The sequence below is a fragment of the Neolamprologus brichardi genome, chromosome 5, assembly GCF_056152115.1.
Source record: "Neolamprologus brichardi isolate AB-2024 chromosome 5, ASM5615211v1, whole genome shotgun sequence".
In the NCBI taxonomy this organism is placed as follows: Eukaryota; Metazoa; Chordata; class Actinopteri; order Cichliformes; family Cichlidae; genus Neolamprologus; species Neolamprologus brichardi.
The window spans coordinates 27,933,277-27,948,246 of NC_142108.1; the positions used below are offsets into that span (position 1 = coordinate 27,933,277).

The 14,970-nt window shown below is 37.4% G+C and overlaps 1 protein-coding gene across 1 annotated transcript in view; it reads right to left on the reverse strand.

The window, feature by feature from the left end:
• Positions 1-1,461: 1,461 nt before the first annotated feature.
• tafa3a (TAFA chemokine like family member 3a) overlaps positions 1,462-14,970 on the reverse strand; it is a 104,599-nt gene continuing 91,090 nt past the window's right edge. Inside the window, exons 3-6 of the mRNA XM_087841353.1 lie at positions 12,314-12,463; positions 11,372-11,496; positions 11,056-11,168; positions 1,462-2,224 (exon numbers count right to left, since the gene is read on the reverse strand). Coding sequence (XP_087697479.1) covers positions 2,194-2,224; positions 11,056-11,168; positions 11,372-11,496; positions 12,314-12,463 — 419 coding nt within the window. The 3' untranslated portion in view covers positions 1,462-2,193. The remainder of the gene's footprint in view (positions 2,225-11,055; positions 11,169-11,371; positions 11,497-12,313; positions 12,464-14,970) is intronic.

A 14,970-nucleotide genomic window follows, 5' to 3' on the forward strand; every position in this document is an offset into this window, starting at 1 on the left:
ATGAATTACTCTGTATAATCACATAGCTTTTCCTCAGCCATTCACTGTTTGTAATTCATCGCCAGGTCTTTATTAAATCCATGGTGGTCTCCAGTGAATTGCATGCAGGAATGAGAAATTAGTCATTACTGTAATTTAATGATTTCTAACCAAACAAGAGGCAACCTGGATCGCTTAACCATAGCAAGCCTTCGCATTCCTCCCCTTCAGCATCAGTCCCTGGGGTCTGGTCTTTGGGAGCAAGCTTTTTACATTTTTTGCTTAATTAATTGTGTTTAGAAGAAGCATTCTGTGGCAAATGTACCGCTTCACTTACAGATGGAAATTGACTTAGAAAATATAAAATTCCCCATAAAGTGAGGGTTTGTTTTGAGTCTAGACTGAAGGTTTTTCTTTTTTCTCTCTCTCTTTTGCAATCTCTGGATTTATAAAAGTGTAGCACAAAGTAATGTTTGATTTTTTAAAAAAAAAATTTTACAGAAAGAAATTACTAAAATGCCATTTTTGCACAGATTATATGATATTTTCCTAGAGTCATAAACATGACACCTATAGAGGAAATATACATTATAATTTATTTTATTATCATAGCAGAAAAGGGTGGCACATTATATACTGTGATTTACTGTCCCTAAGGTATACATCACATGCAGGTGAACTATAATTGCATCCCTAACTTTCTTATGACTTCTCAAAGAAACCCAGTTCTAACCAATTTTCATGATAGAGCTTCCCGTCCATCAGTAACTATAATAACTATATTATATGTGTCAAGATGAACGGACGTTTTATTTGATCTTGAACTCCACTGATTCAAATGGCTATGTCATTAGGGCTAAATAATCCTGTGCCTTTTACTGATTGTCTTCCAACCTCCTGTTGTACACTCCTCAGTCTAATTCCCTCAGAAGCTTTATTTTACTACACATAGTAACAAGGATTTTGGATTTATAACAGAAAAAGCCTCATGGGATCTCAAAAAACAAGTAAATAAATCTTATAATATGATTGTGATGGGTAGCATTAATTTAATGCAATAAACCAAGGATGACACTAACATCTACTTTGGGAAATGAACCAAATAGGATTAAGGTTGTTTAGGGTAAGAGATAATTATCTCCCTGGACCAGATTTCAGGTACTTTTTTTTTTTTAAGTCTGTTAATTTTGAGAAGAACAGTGCAATGAGATTTCACCCATTTGTATTTTTGAACATGGCCTACTTTTGCATTTGCTGATTTTCAGATTTCAAATCCACCATGAACACAACCTTGATTAGCTGTGAGCTCTCCCACTCTTCCTGCTTTTTTGTCAGATTATTTGCTTGACCTGCTAATTTTAAGTCCCAACAGCTCCTGCCTATACAGCACTATGGCCTGGTATGCAAAATGCCTGAACAGAAACAGAAACTGTAAAAAAATAAAAAAAATAAAAATCAAACTTTCTTTTTTAAACAGCAATATCCATTAAGTTAGATTTATTGATATAATACTGACATTTGTAATGAATAGTAGTCACCAGGCTTTGAAAACAACAGATACCATTAAAACATTTTGGCAGAACTGAGCTATGTTGACCCTTGGTGAGCTGTAGCGAAACATCTTACATTTTTTTCTTGGTTTCATTGTTGTGGCATTGTCTTTTTGTCTTTCAGAAAGAAGACTTGACATCCTAACAAACTGAAAAAAGACAAAACACTTTAAATTAACAAAAAGTAACAGAAGAGATATCTGCTCCATAAGGCTAAAAGGAACGGAAATGCTTATGATCTCACAAGATCAACACAGATATGCATCAAGAGTCCTGTGGCTCTTTGTGGCAAGAAAATAACACAAAAGTTTCACATCACATGGTTTTGTTTCAAGAGTGATTTTTTTTTTCTGTTATCCAGAGTCCTTTAGTCAATATATATCTTCACGGTTGAGATCTCTAGTCCAAAGGAATAAAACTATAATACAAAGAGAGATTTGGTGGGCAGTAGAGTTCAGAGACAGCTACTGTTGATGCTAGATCAAATGTCAGGAATTTGTTTGGATATGTAGTCTTATACGATGCTCCCTGGTCCTCCATTCATTCACTGGAATGTCCGTGATTGTTGTCCTCATTGGTCCCTGGTTACCACCAATTCTCAAAACACGACATCCAATTGTCCAACGGTGTTGATCAAAGAAACAGTGTCTGGTTTCAAATGAGGTTATCCTTGAAACAGACGACTATCGGGTGACCTAGAGACAGGGAAGGAATAAGAAGTTAGGAAGCAGAAGGTTGTGTTCTTATTTGACTATTTATGAGGGCAGTTATGGCATAAACTGTTGGTGAAGGTTTGTTTGTTTTAGGTTGTTTGTTTTAAACCTGCCCACTTTCAGGTATTTTTTCACACATTGAAATCTGAGACATTGTTTGAGCATGGATATCTCAAAAACCAGTGAAGACAAATGCCAAATGAGTATTGGCTCATTAAAATATGAAAAAAGCATGACATTCATAGTCACAAACATGAGGAAAAGGCTCTTTCCATTCAACTGTCATGATGGGTTGAGCAAATATGACAGAAAAAAAACTATCAGTTGGAAGATAACCTGAGTTACTATATATAACTAAGGAAAATGTCTAAGATGTTCTAGAAATATTTAAAATTAAAATGTTTTAAAAAAGAATTCTAAATGTTTTAAACATTTGATGATTTGAAACAGACTAACCTATCTATTCATTACAAAACCACTCATGACACTCATGATCACTCATAATCAAAATGTGAAATTATCACACAAAAAATACCACACTGCTGCTGTTATAATAAAATAGCTTAATGTTTTTGCTTCGTTATGACTGAGAACTTCTAAAAGTTGCACACATTGACCTTGGAATGCATGTGGATGTTGAGCATAAATAAAAAGCTTAATGAACATTAGCATTGGTGATTGCTGATTATTTTAGCGGCAGAGCTTTATGGCCGTGTTTGCCTTTTGATCCAGTACATTAGTCGAGACAAAAATATTTAAATAATTCAAAAAACAATATTCACATGATATACAAATGTTCACAGCACAGATGTTCACAACACAATCACCAGACAGTGTTCTTTGTAGAATTAACTGTTGTAGTTATAGTGATGTCTTACATTTTCATCCAGCACCAGCTTAAATTTCCAATCTGTTAAATAAATTAGGTTATGATGAAATACCTTCAGAAGTGCCACTGCTGTGTACCTCAGCTGAGCATGCCTGGTTCTAATTACTAAACACCAAGTATCAAACTAGTAAAGAAATAGTTATAATACTTTAATATTAAAGTAAATAATCAAACTTTAAATATACAAAAATCAAACTAGTATTAAAAAAATATCCATTACCATTGCTATAGATTTTTACCATCTGACTCGCCTTGGAATAATAACTTTTCCATTAAAAAAAGTTCTTGTTTTGATGCTACATCTTTAGCAATTTATATCTCTTGAAAGTCTGACAAGTTCAAGGTGCTCATATTCCCAGCACGGTATGTTTATAATTGTAAAACCTGAGCTCTTACTTAGTAAAAAAAAAAAAAGGCACTCGGTAGTAGTCAGATGTAATGCAGTGTGCATCTTGGTCAATGATTTCCATGCAGACAGAGGGAATATTATTATTCATGATGGCATACAACTGGAATAAGTATTCTCAGATGTTCTCATGAACATTAATATAATGGATTGAAAGATGCAGTTTGTAGCTACTACGCTCACTTTAAGCAAATCTCTAAAAATACTCTGGGAGGTGAATGCTGTTCTTTGTTGGTTTGCCCTTTAAAAAGTAGAACACAAGTGACTCTGTGACTTGGCCTGTGATGCTAGACACACTTTAATACCAACACAGACACACACACACACATGCAAACACACAGACAGACAGGCAGAAAGGTTGATATAAGAACAGGTGTTCCTGTGTGAATATTTGCACTTTAGTGCTATTCAGTTAGAAGTTAGCGGGGTCTCACCAGTTGAATCAATAAAAACTTTACCACACACAATCAGTGTTCTGAGCAAAGCAATCCAAAAGCTGTATTGAAGTGTGATTTTTCTGCTGCTTAGAGCTGCAGCTGATAATACAGAGCTTGCTGTTTGGGGAGCCACAATTTAATTTTCACTTCCATGTGGCAGTCCTTGGGAATCACGGGTGTGAGAGAGAATTTGAAAATTAGTAGGTCTTATATTACTTTTGCAGGAAGCTGTAAATGGAGTAGATTCATGGTGTGGCTTAACATGAAGTTAGGTCTGGCGATTTTGTCAACAGTATAAGAGAAAAATGTTGGCACATTATTACTGCCACAGTGTCCTAGTGTGACCTACAGTGAAATGCACAAATACACATGAGAGTAGAATTATTAGCCCCCTATGAAAAGTTCAGTATTTCCAAAGTGCGGTTAAACAGAACAAGGAATTTTTGCAAAAGCTTTTCCAAACATGCTAGTTTTATTTTGGATGTCTAAAAAAAACACACTTCTAGTATGCATAGTATTTCTCCAAGTTGGCCTTAACATTTAATAGCGGTTTGAAGGTCTCTTCTGCAGACGTGGAGGTTTTCTAGCTCGGCAACCTCCCAGGTAATTTCTGTTCAGGGTTCTCATGATTGTCTTATTTGAGGCTACAGTATTTCTCTCCAGAGTCTTTGAAATCTTTTGCATCAAACCTCCTTCAAGCTTGTTTTCTACTGCGCAGCACTCTTCGAAGTTCTTCATGATACTTCTCACTCTAGTTCATGACAATTTAAAATGTTGTGATAATGCCATGTCCCGATTTGTGAGCATCAGCATTTCATTTTCCTCAAGTCTAAACTGATTTATTTTGTTTTTTACTATCATTCCTTCTCAAAGGACACCTTAAACCCTTTCTGCAGTTTTTACACTACGTGTAAATTGGAAGATACCCCTCAGTTTTAACTTGATGTTTCAAGCATTGTGTGTGTGCGTGCGTGCGTGCATGCGTGCGTGCGTATCTCCATGGTTGGGGGGGAAGATTATTTTATTTTATGCTTTCTAAAGAAACTACTATAAAATGTTATGTTAAAAGTACAATAAATTGGTACATTTTTACAAAAACCTCATCTGTATTTCTGTTTTCAGGCCATCCATTATTAGATTTGCACTTATTATTATTGTATTGTTAAAAACTAACAAACAAAACAAAACAAAAAAATCTATCTGTTGAATCAGAATTACTTAATCCCTTTCCCTGTTCAGTTGTGTTTTACTTCCTGCTTGATTTGCTAGCTGTTCTGTGTCTGATACTGACTTTAACTTGCCCTGTCTCGTTATGTTCATCATCTTCAGCTGTGTTAGTTCCCCACCCATTACTTCTCCCCTTTGTCGTTTGTTGTGTTGTATGTGTAGTTGTGTGTCCTTGTAGTAGAACATTCCCTGTATTGGGATTCCTAGTGTTTTCTGAGTCTGGATTCCCTGTGCTTCTTGTACATTCCAATAAATTTTGGATGTTTGGATTCCGTGGTTTTGCTCTTTGTTCATCCCCAGATGTTAGACTTTGTAATTTCTTGACTTATCAGCATTAAAAGCTTGTTAATATTTTACTCCTGTCTTCTGCATCCTGTATTTGTGCCGGTAAATTACCACCATACACACAGTCTTTTCTATGACACATTGCATCCTTATTTATAATATTTAATTTTTAATTATTACATTTCACTTTATTGCGCAGTAACTGTGAAAACCCCACAACTTATTTTATACACTGAATATGTTTTCTATTGTAAAAGGAAAGTTAGAAAAGTACAAGTACAAACACATTTGCGACTGCAGAAGCAGATTCTAACGGGCATTTGACCTCTTAAAAAACTAGTGAACAGAGAGAAAAAGCTTGGACACTAAACAGAGTAAAACCACAGCAAAACAATGTTAGCAGTCACAAAAACCTGAAGCCTAGCAAAAGCTTATCAAAGCAATTAGCATTCATTGGTTTCTGGGTGTCACTGTGATGGTTACTGGGGAGTAAACACACAAAGGGGAATCAGCAGAAGTCAGCTCCTTCGGGTTTAATGCTTAAGTTGCTTCAGGACAAAAGACCAAGCTTGACTGTTCAACCGTAGGTCAGTCACATTAACAATCTAAGACTCCACTTTGGATGGATAGCTACTGAAGCACACGTATGCCGGAGCACATTTGTGTATACACTATTGCCATATCCATGAGAATGAGCACATCATTGTTAAGTAACAAAAAGACAAATTCACATTTCTAATAACTTTTTTTACTCTCGTCGAGAAATATTGGAGAATTTTCGAGTTTTCATTGTGCAAATTACACAGTCGATGTGAGCCTCGATCAATGATTTAAAAAGCAAAGCAACTGTCATTAAACTTATTTAGCTCATCTTTCTGAGCTGTCTAGTGATTAAACATTTGCTGAGCACCTCCCTGCCTTTTAACTCTAAATACCAGTTTTATTCTCATGCTTTCGACTGGCAATATAGTTGGGATTCAGTTTGAAGAAAAAACTACCATTGTGTTCATTGATATTTTCTTTTACAGTCATTTTAATCAATTTGAAGATGGTATAGGGTTCCCTGTTGGCAGATGTGTAATGATGAGAGTTTATTTCAGGGCTGGTCGGTGGAAAGAAATTCCAATAAGGTCGCTTGTCATTACTGGACTAGCAGCTTTGGACTAACAGGTTTGTTTTGAGACCAGATATAGTGTGAATAACCAGCATCAGCACTGTTCTGCTTTTCCATTACCTTCCAATGCATTTACCTCTGTGTTTGAGTATAAACCATCTATTTAAAGGAAGTCTCACGCTTATTTCTTTCTTGTTGTTTTAACAATACACATTTTCCGTTATATTTTGGCCAGTAAAACTTATTTTCTCATGTGGATATTATCTGGGGTCTCGGAAAACATTAGATTCCAGCTAAGGTTATTTGTTCTCTCAGCTGAACTGCACCTATAATTTATCTGATACATTGTAGCTAAAATGCATACACTTTACACAGTTATGTTAGAGAGAACAAGAGATATTTTCACTTTTTTTTTTACTGGAAAAAAATCTCTCTTGGACAGCTATCAATCAACACACTTCAACACATTCTCTACAAGCGGCACCTGTCTAGTGGAAAGCCTCTCTTTTTGTTTTGTCTTCTGATTGATGAGAAGTGAAAAGCAGGAACAGCCGAGGTTATAATTCCTGACATTACGAGCAGGACCATAACACTAGCTGCTGCTGGACATGCTGAGAAAGAGGTAACAACTGGAGCTGTCTGAAAAGGGGCCTAGGGAGGTGTTAAGACATCTACTTTACTGATGTGACTTCATCATAACTGAATTGACACTTCTTCTTTTTAATCGAAGCAACACTGCTGGGCAATAAGTACTGTAGGAGGCATGTATTGCAAAGTCTGTTCTGGACCCTTAATGTTCCAAATATGAAATATAACTTACAGACTGAAGAGTGTAAACTGAGCTCAGTCTTTAAGCAGTATTGTAAACAACAGTGAGGTTACCTTTTGTTCTCTAAAGCATTTCTGCCCACTGGTTTTGTAAAGACACTGATAAAAGCTGTGAAGCCAAAACAAACTGTAAACTTGCAAGTCCTAAGTTCAAAGAAACCAATATGCAGTGTACTGTAAAACCAGGCTACCTCTGACCTTTCCCGTTCTGTACACGGACTTACTTAAATTAATGTAATTATGACTGTTATTGGACATTTTACACTTTACCCAAATCACATATTATCTAAAAAAAAAATGGTGTAAAATATAATTTTCACCAGGGTTTATGTCTTTCAACTTAAGTTGTAACCAAGACTCAAAAGGCTTACATTTTGTATCATTGAAATACTATTTTTGGATATGCTCCAGTTTCATTTGTTGGGATTTCTATTCAGAGAGTAATAGACTTCCCAGAAACATTTACTGCACCAATGCCACACTTAAGAACCTGAGCTCAGTCCTCAGGAAACCCTCCCTTCATTCCTCGGAATGATGTTAACTGTTGAGATACTCAGGTACAGAGCCCTCTAGCAAACATAAGCCGTCCCTGGCTTGCTCTCTGTGGGAGGTAGCAAGGCCATGAGCATGGAGCGACCCCCGCTGACTCCCTAATCAAAAAAGAGTCGAGGTTCTGACGGGTTCTACTAGCCACCTGGACCCCTGCTCGTCTGTGCCTCTGTTTCTGCTTTCCCATGGCTGTGTGAGAGGGCATGAATTATTAACCTGGCTAAAATAAAAAGCTCTGCTTCATCCCGGCCTCCTGTAGGCATGAATAATGGAAGAGGCAGCTCAACTACAGGCGTTTGGTGAGTCAAACAGTGGACCATGATGGATGGCTAAGGGCCTACTGTGTCCCCCCTCCTCACCTACCATCCACTTCAGGTCCACCACACCCTCAAACCCAAAACACACTTCCAGATAACCTCTATTAATCTCCAGAAGTGCTCCAGCTTGAGCCCTCCTAGCTCCTTCAGCATATCACACTCGACAATTTTGCTTCCTGGGGGAATATTTGTTCGTTGTTTGTTTGTCTTTCTCCTGCCATTGCTTGCCTTTGTTTTGCTTCTCTCTTGCACTTCGGAAGTCAAATGCAAGCCTATTCAAAGGCAGGCTGTGATTCAAGCCTCCTCTCACTTAACCTTAATGCAGAAACCTTGAGGATGAGATGGCAACATGGTATACGAATCTGATCAGTCATGCGAGACATTTCGTTCATCAGAGGCTGCAGTTTCCATCTTGTATCAGTGACCTCAGTGGTGTACAATCACATTGTCTGTTCCAGATACGATAATTGTTTTTTGCTTACAAAGTAGTCAACTACCAACTGACAGTGCAGACTCTCATGATAATTGTATTTCTATATTTATTCTAGTCATATAAAAGATTATATCTGACTTTCAGCCTGTAATGATTTCATTTCTTTGAGTGTGAAATTATGCATGCAGAAAAAAGACAAATGTCTTATTGCATATATTAATGAAGCACAAAATGAATATCCAGTAATCATTTTGACACTAAATATTTTGCAGTCTGGCTGTCTTAAAACAAGCTCAGCTGTCAACTTGTGATTAAAACCCTGAGCTCATTTCATGATTTAATAATTGTAATTCATCACAAGTGCTATTTAAATATGTCAGATTATCTCTTAAATCCCCCAAAAATTACATTCTGACAGAAAAAGTTTAAAGAAACCAGTTGTGACTAATGTTACAACAATTAGCTCTGATTAAATACGTATTCCTTTTGAATGTTGCTTAATAGGAGCTAAATATAAAATAAACTAAAGCCATAATAAAATATACAGCATATGCTATTTATCTCAGGTCATCTCACGTTGTTTAAGAACATGGTGAAGGTTTGGCAGTATCTCTATTTATATGCATTGTTATGATGTAGCTCAGGGAACATATCTCTATATCGGTCCGATAACATACCTATCATCAGTATATGAATGTGTGATATTCTTCATTTCTTAATTTGACATCTACTATAATGTGTTCAGCATATGTATACACTAATGGAAAACTTTATTAGGTACACCTGTTCAACTCCGTCTTAACACAAATAACTATTCAGTCAATCACATGTAGACATGGTGAAGATGACCTGCTGACATCTTGATGGGAAGAAAAGTGGGAACTTTCTTCCCACTTTTGACTCAAACCAAGCATCAAAAGTACAAAGAAAGTTCATTTAAGTGACTTTGAATGTGACATGGTTTTTGGTGTGAGACAGGCCAAAAAGAGATTTTCCTGTACGACCATCGCTGGAATTTAGAGTGAATGGTGCAAAAACTAGTAGTAGAACAAATCTCTGAATGTACAACAGCATTGAACCTTGAAGTATGTGGCCTCCATCAGCAGCAGAAGACCACATTAATGTTACTCCTGTCAGCTAGGCTACAATTCACACAGAATCACTTAAATTGGACATCTGATATTTAATAATTCTTCTTCTTTATCATTTTCTGCTGAAAAATTCACATGTTAGTACCCATCATTGGATGGCTGCTTCCAACAGGATTAATATACCATGTCACAAACCTCAAATCATCTCTAACTGGTTTCTGGAAAGTAACTGCACTCAAATGGCTTCCACAATCTTGAGATCTCAGTCCAACAGAGCGCATTTGGGATGTCGTGGAAAGAATTTGCATTAGCAATGTGCAGCTGACAAATTTGCAGCAACCGTATGATGCTGCTATGCTGATATGGACCAAAATCTCTGAGGAACGTTTCCAGCACCTTGTTAAATCTATGCCACAAAAGCAATAGAGGATCCAGACTGATACCAGCAACGTGTACCTTATAAAATATCCAGTCAGTGTACAATACCATGCATTTTTATTGCCTTCTTTACTTGGAACGAAGCGTTTTCCAGAAAGCCTGATTGAGATTTTCAGTCCAAAACAGTTTTAAACTGGCACCTTTCACTCCATGGCTGATGCAGTTGGATCACATATTAAACACATTTTAGCCTGTCAGCTCCCTACAAAGTTTCAATGATTGTGCCAAGGAGGGAAAAGAGGATGTAATTGTCTGGTGTATTTAACAACACTTGAGTGATCATCCCGTGTCCTGCCTCCTGCAGCTCAAGCCAGGCAGTTTGTTCACATAAACCAACCGAATTTTCCTAACATTATCTAGAATTTGGATGATTGAACACAGTCAGAAAACATATCAGAAATTGTCCAAACTACCTACTTTAGCCTATTGTACGTTAAGTTCTATTGCTACCATTTTGCTAATATAACAAAACTAGATTTATTTTCTGGTTAGCTATACCAATCTTCATTTTACACATTCCTTGGTATTTTGTGGATAAAATTGCTTTTGAGTTCAGTTGTGCCAAAATAAACTGAGGGTTGAGGCCAGAATTCTTTGGCTTTAATTGTATTGCACGGAAGAGTACATTTCAGCAGCAGCTTCCCTATACATCCTGGTCCTGCCCCAGAGCCTGCTGCATTGCCGAATACCTCATCTAAATGCTGCAACCAAATTAGTAGCTTAAGTAAAATACAATAAACTGACTATAGTAGACAACAAAATAGGTCTAAAAGTAAATAGATTGCTGAACTTAACTCACCCCCTTCCAGTGCAGAAGCTGATCGCTTCAAGATACACTTCACTGATTCTCCCCTGTGAGTCACATCTTCCTCTCCTGCTGCCTTCTACTCTGCCTACTCTGATCTCATTCATCTGAAGTTAATGAAAAAAAAAACTTTCAGTGCTTTCTTAGGTTTTCTTCCTTTTCTTTCACCTCGCACTTCCCCGTTATTTTAGGGTCACATTTTCATACAGCTTTTATTCTAGGCTGTGACTTTGTTATCACTGTGTTATTGTGTTGATTTTAGCAATTTAATGAATGAAGGCGCGAACCCACTTTTTACTTTCAAACACACCTTAGTTGTCTTAACTTTGTTTCCTGTACTGCAGCTCCATCCTTTGAGATCAGGCAGCACTTTACACTCTTCTCCATCCATGCAGGGATGCATCTGGCACCACCACTTCTGTGCAACTATGGATGCTGGGAGTAAAATAAAAGTGGAAATAAAGGAAAAGAGAAAAACAGCAGAGTAAACAATTAGCACCATGCTGTTTAAATATGCAGCGCTCTGCTGCTCTGATGGAAGTAACAGCAAGTGCCTTTGACTTCTATACACAGCACAGTGATTAACGAGAGCATTTTGATCTCTAGCTGGCGGTGGAGTCCTGTCAGTCCTGCCCCAGAGTGTTTTCAGGCCTGAATTACAGGGCATGGGTCAATGTGAAGCCAGTGAGAGTAGTGAGTAGGTGTGTTAAGGTGTGTGGAGGATGAATGTTTGTATGTAGGAGGAGAACAAAAGCGTGCAGCAAGCTTATGTGTCAAGATTTTTTGTTGCTTCAAGGAGGCCTATAGGGCAGAAACAGCTTTCCCTGACATTTCTAAAGTGAAGGGAGAACTGTCAAAATATGGAAGCCTTGTCAGAGATATTACAGTGAAAAGAGGAGATAGGGATCGATTCACCTGTAACTGAGGCTACTTTTGACATAATTTTAAATGACCTGGCCTTCTGTCTATTCCACTGAACATGTCTGATATAACTTCAAAAGAAGACAAACAGCTGAGCGAATGAACTGATAAGTGATTTGATTTGAAGATTATGAAGCCTTTGGGTTATACAACAGCAATCTCAACATTGTATTTTTTGCTTCACGAGAAACTCCTTGTGCCAAACGATCAGTGAAATAAGCACCAGAGGCACAGTGACAGGTGTGACAGGTTTACACCGTGCCACATTTCTATCCTAATCAGAATTTGGTCTCAAATCATCACCAAAACTGTAATGAGAAGCTTGGCATACCGTCTACACAAGATGGAGCTGCTCTTGTTGTTCCTGCCACCTGTCCAGGGAAGCAGGAGCATTTGACAGTCTGGGATCGCTCTTCGATCTTGTTCTTGTTGCAGCATCGATGTGCAGCAATTACCTCACAGGTTCCTGCTTTCACATGAACTGGAAACACAAATATACACAGTGGTTAGAATGTATGAGACAGCCTTTTTCAAACTGAAATATCTCTCACCACAACAACAAAGCTACAAATACCAAGACTCTAAATGGGTAGTTTGTATTTTTTAATATATGGGTGTTTTCTTTTTCTTATAATGTCTGATATGTATTGATGCATTCTCAATCATCCAGGTAAGTAAATCTCCAAAAGTTGATTCTGTTCATCTGGACGTATATTTTTTGGATTCAATGAAAATCACATTAAATCATTTAAAGGAGCATTGCGTTAGGAGATCTATTTAGCCAGTACTTTGGTCAAGCTCACAAGAGGAGACGCACATGTTGTGATTGTGGGAGAAGCTGGAGCTCGCATAGAAAATAACTGCAAGCAGAAGGGTACAAACTCAGGGCCGTCTTGCATGGAGCCAAAACGTTCAACCACTGAACCTCTATTCCATTTACTCTCTGAATATCCAAACTTGTTTTTGATATTCTGCCCCATTCCCATGTGGTTGCACTAAAAATGTAATTCTTTGCAAAGGTTACTTTCTAATACAGATTATCTAATTGTCCTTACCTTTCTTGTATCATTTAGGGAAATTAATCATACAGAAGACTCCAGTGCAGTTAATGGGAATCATTTTAAATATACAATTTTGACTAATTACAGTCAGCAGTGGGATTGGCTAAAAATAAGTTAAAGTGCCCATTTTTATGGTGACGGATGAACATAGTAAATAGTGCAGCACATTTCCAACATTTGTGGTACACTAAACTAACCAGGTGCGGGTGGTACTCTCATATTACTGTACAGATATGTAAGTTTTATCAGTTTTGCAAGAGAGCAAAGAAATTTAAAGATGCCCAAAAGCTAACAAAATGAATAAAAACAAGGTACACTGGCATCTTTTGGTAATATGGTGTCAACTACCCAGCTACTAAAGTATAGTACATAGGGCAGGGCAATATGACCAAAAATATTTATCAGGATATACATTTGAAAACTTGCGATAACGATATAACTGACGATATAATTGAAACTAGACAAAATACTTTACAACTCCACAACTTTATTAGTGCAAAAAACCCCATCAATGTATTTTCACTTAAACAAGCAGCTGGTTTTTATGTGCATTAAAGTTATATAAAAATGTAACAGTGCAAATTCTTTGCTGACAGTTTAACCAAAAGGCATTTCCAGTGGAAAGTGGCCGACATATCCTCAGCATAACCATGTATAATATCCACAAAACTTAAAAAGAGGTTATACACACACAATACGGTAATATTATGTTGAAGCACAGTACGTATCACTCCGCGAGGTGCCTGCCTACGATAGCCGTAATGCTCCGACAATCCATCAAGCGGTGCGGGTTCGTAGCTTAGCAAAGTCGTACTAAAACATTTGACAGATTTTCGAGCGCTGTGTACATAAAATCGTTTCCAGGTCAGTAAACACAACCAGAATTCATACATAAGGCACACGGGATTATAAGAGGCACTGTCAATTTTCAGAAAAATCAAAGGATTGATTTTAAGTGTGCCGTAATTTCCAAAAAACACGGTATTAACGACGGCCCGCTAGCATGCTCTACCAAAAATAGTGCTTTGTTGTGTATCTGACGGACGAAAGCTAAACCAGTTCCACCACTGAAGTTGCAGCATTTTTACAAACCAGTTCTGGTTCATCCGTTTCATTCAACGATCTGCTTTCGCTCTTCTCATTCTGCGTCACCGCCATGTGCGTATGTAAACATAGGCACTGCGCAAGCGCGTTTTACCCATATTCTATCGCGATATTTCATTTTCCTATTGTTGCCCAAAATTACACCGGTATTACCGTGAACGGTATGATATAGCCCAGCCCTAATAGTACAGCTCAAAAAAACTTTTTTTTTAAATTCAGAAAGTTCAAATTTCATAGATTCTTTATTGGTTACCTCTAAATTAAAATATTTCAAGTCATTTTTGCTTTACTTTTGATGTTCATGGCTTATAGCTCATGTAAATGAGAAATCCAGTATCCTAATTTTTTAGGATAGCTCCAATGATCAGTTAGAAGGATTTACAATACAGAACATTTCCAATGAAATCCAATATTGGTCCAAAAAGGCATCTGGCACTGTTCTTTTTCTACTCAGTTCAGATAAGCAATGTTGTCTCTGGCTCAGGAGTGGGTTGACATTAGCTCTGACAGTTGCAGCCTCTTTCCTGAGGATATCTGTTTGCGGTGGCTCTTGATGGTCTGACACCAGCTTCTGTTGTTTGTGCAACTTTTCCTACCACACTTTTCAACTTTTTTATCAATATGCTTCAATACAGCAGTCGCATAGCCAGCTTCTCCAGCCATGACCTTCTGTGGCTTACCCTCTCTGTGGAGTGTTTTGATGATCGTTATTCAGATAACAGTGAAGTCAACAGTCTTCCCTATGATTGTGGTTACATTCATTGAACTAGATTGAGACAGCTATATTGTTTGAATAGTGATTTACTCAAGTTCAGAATGGCAT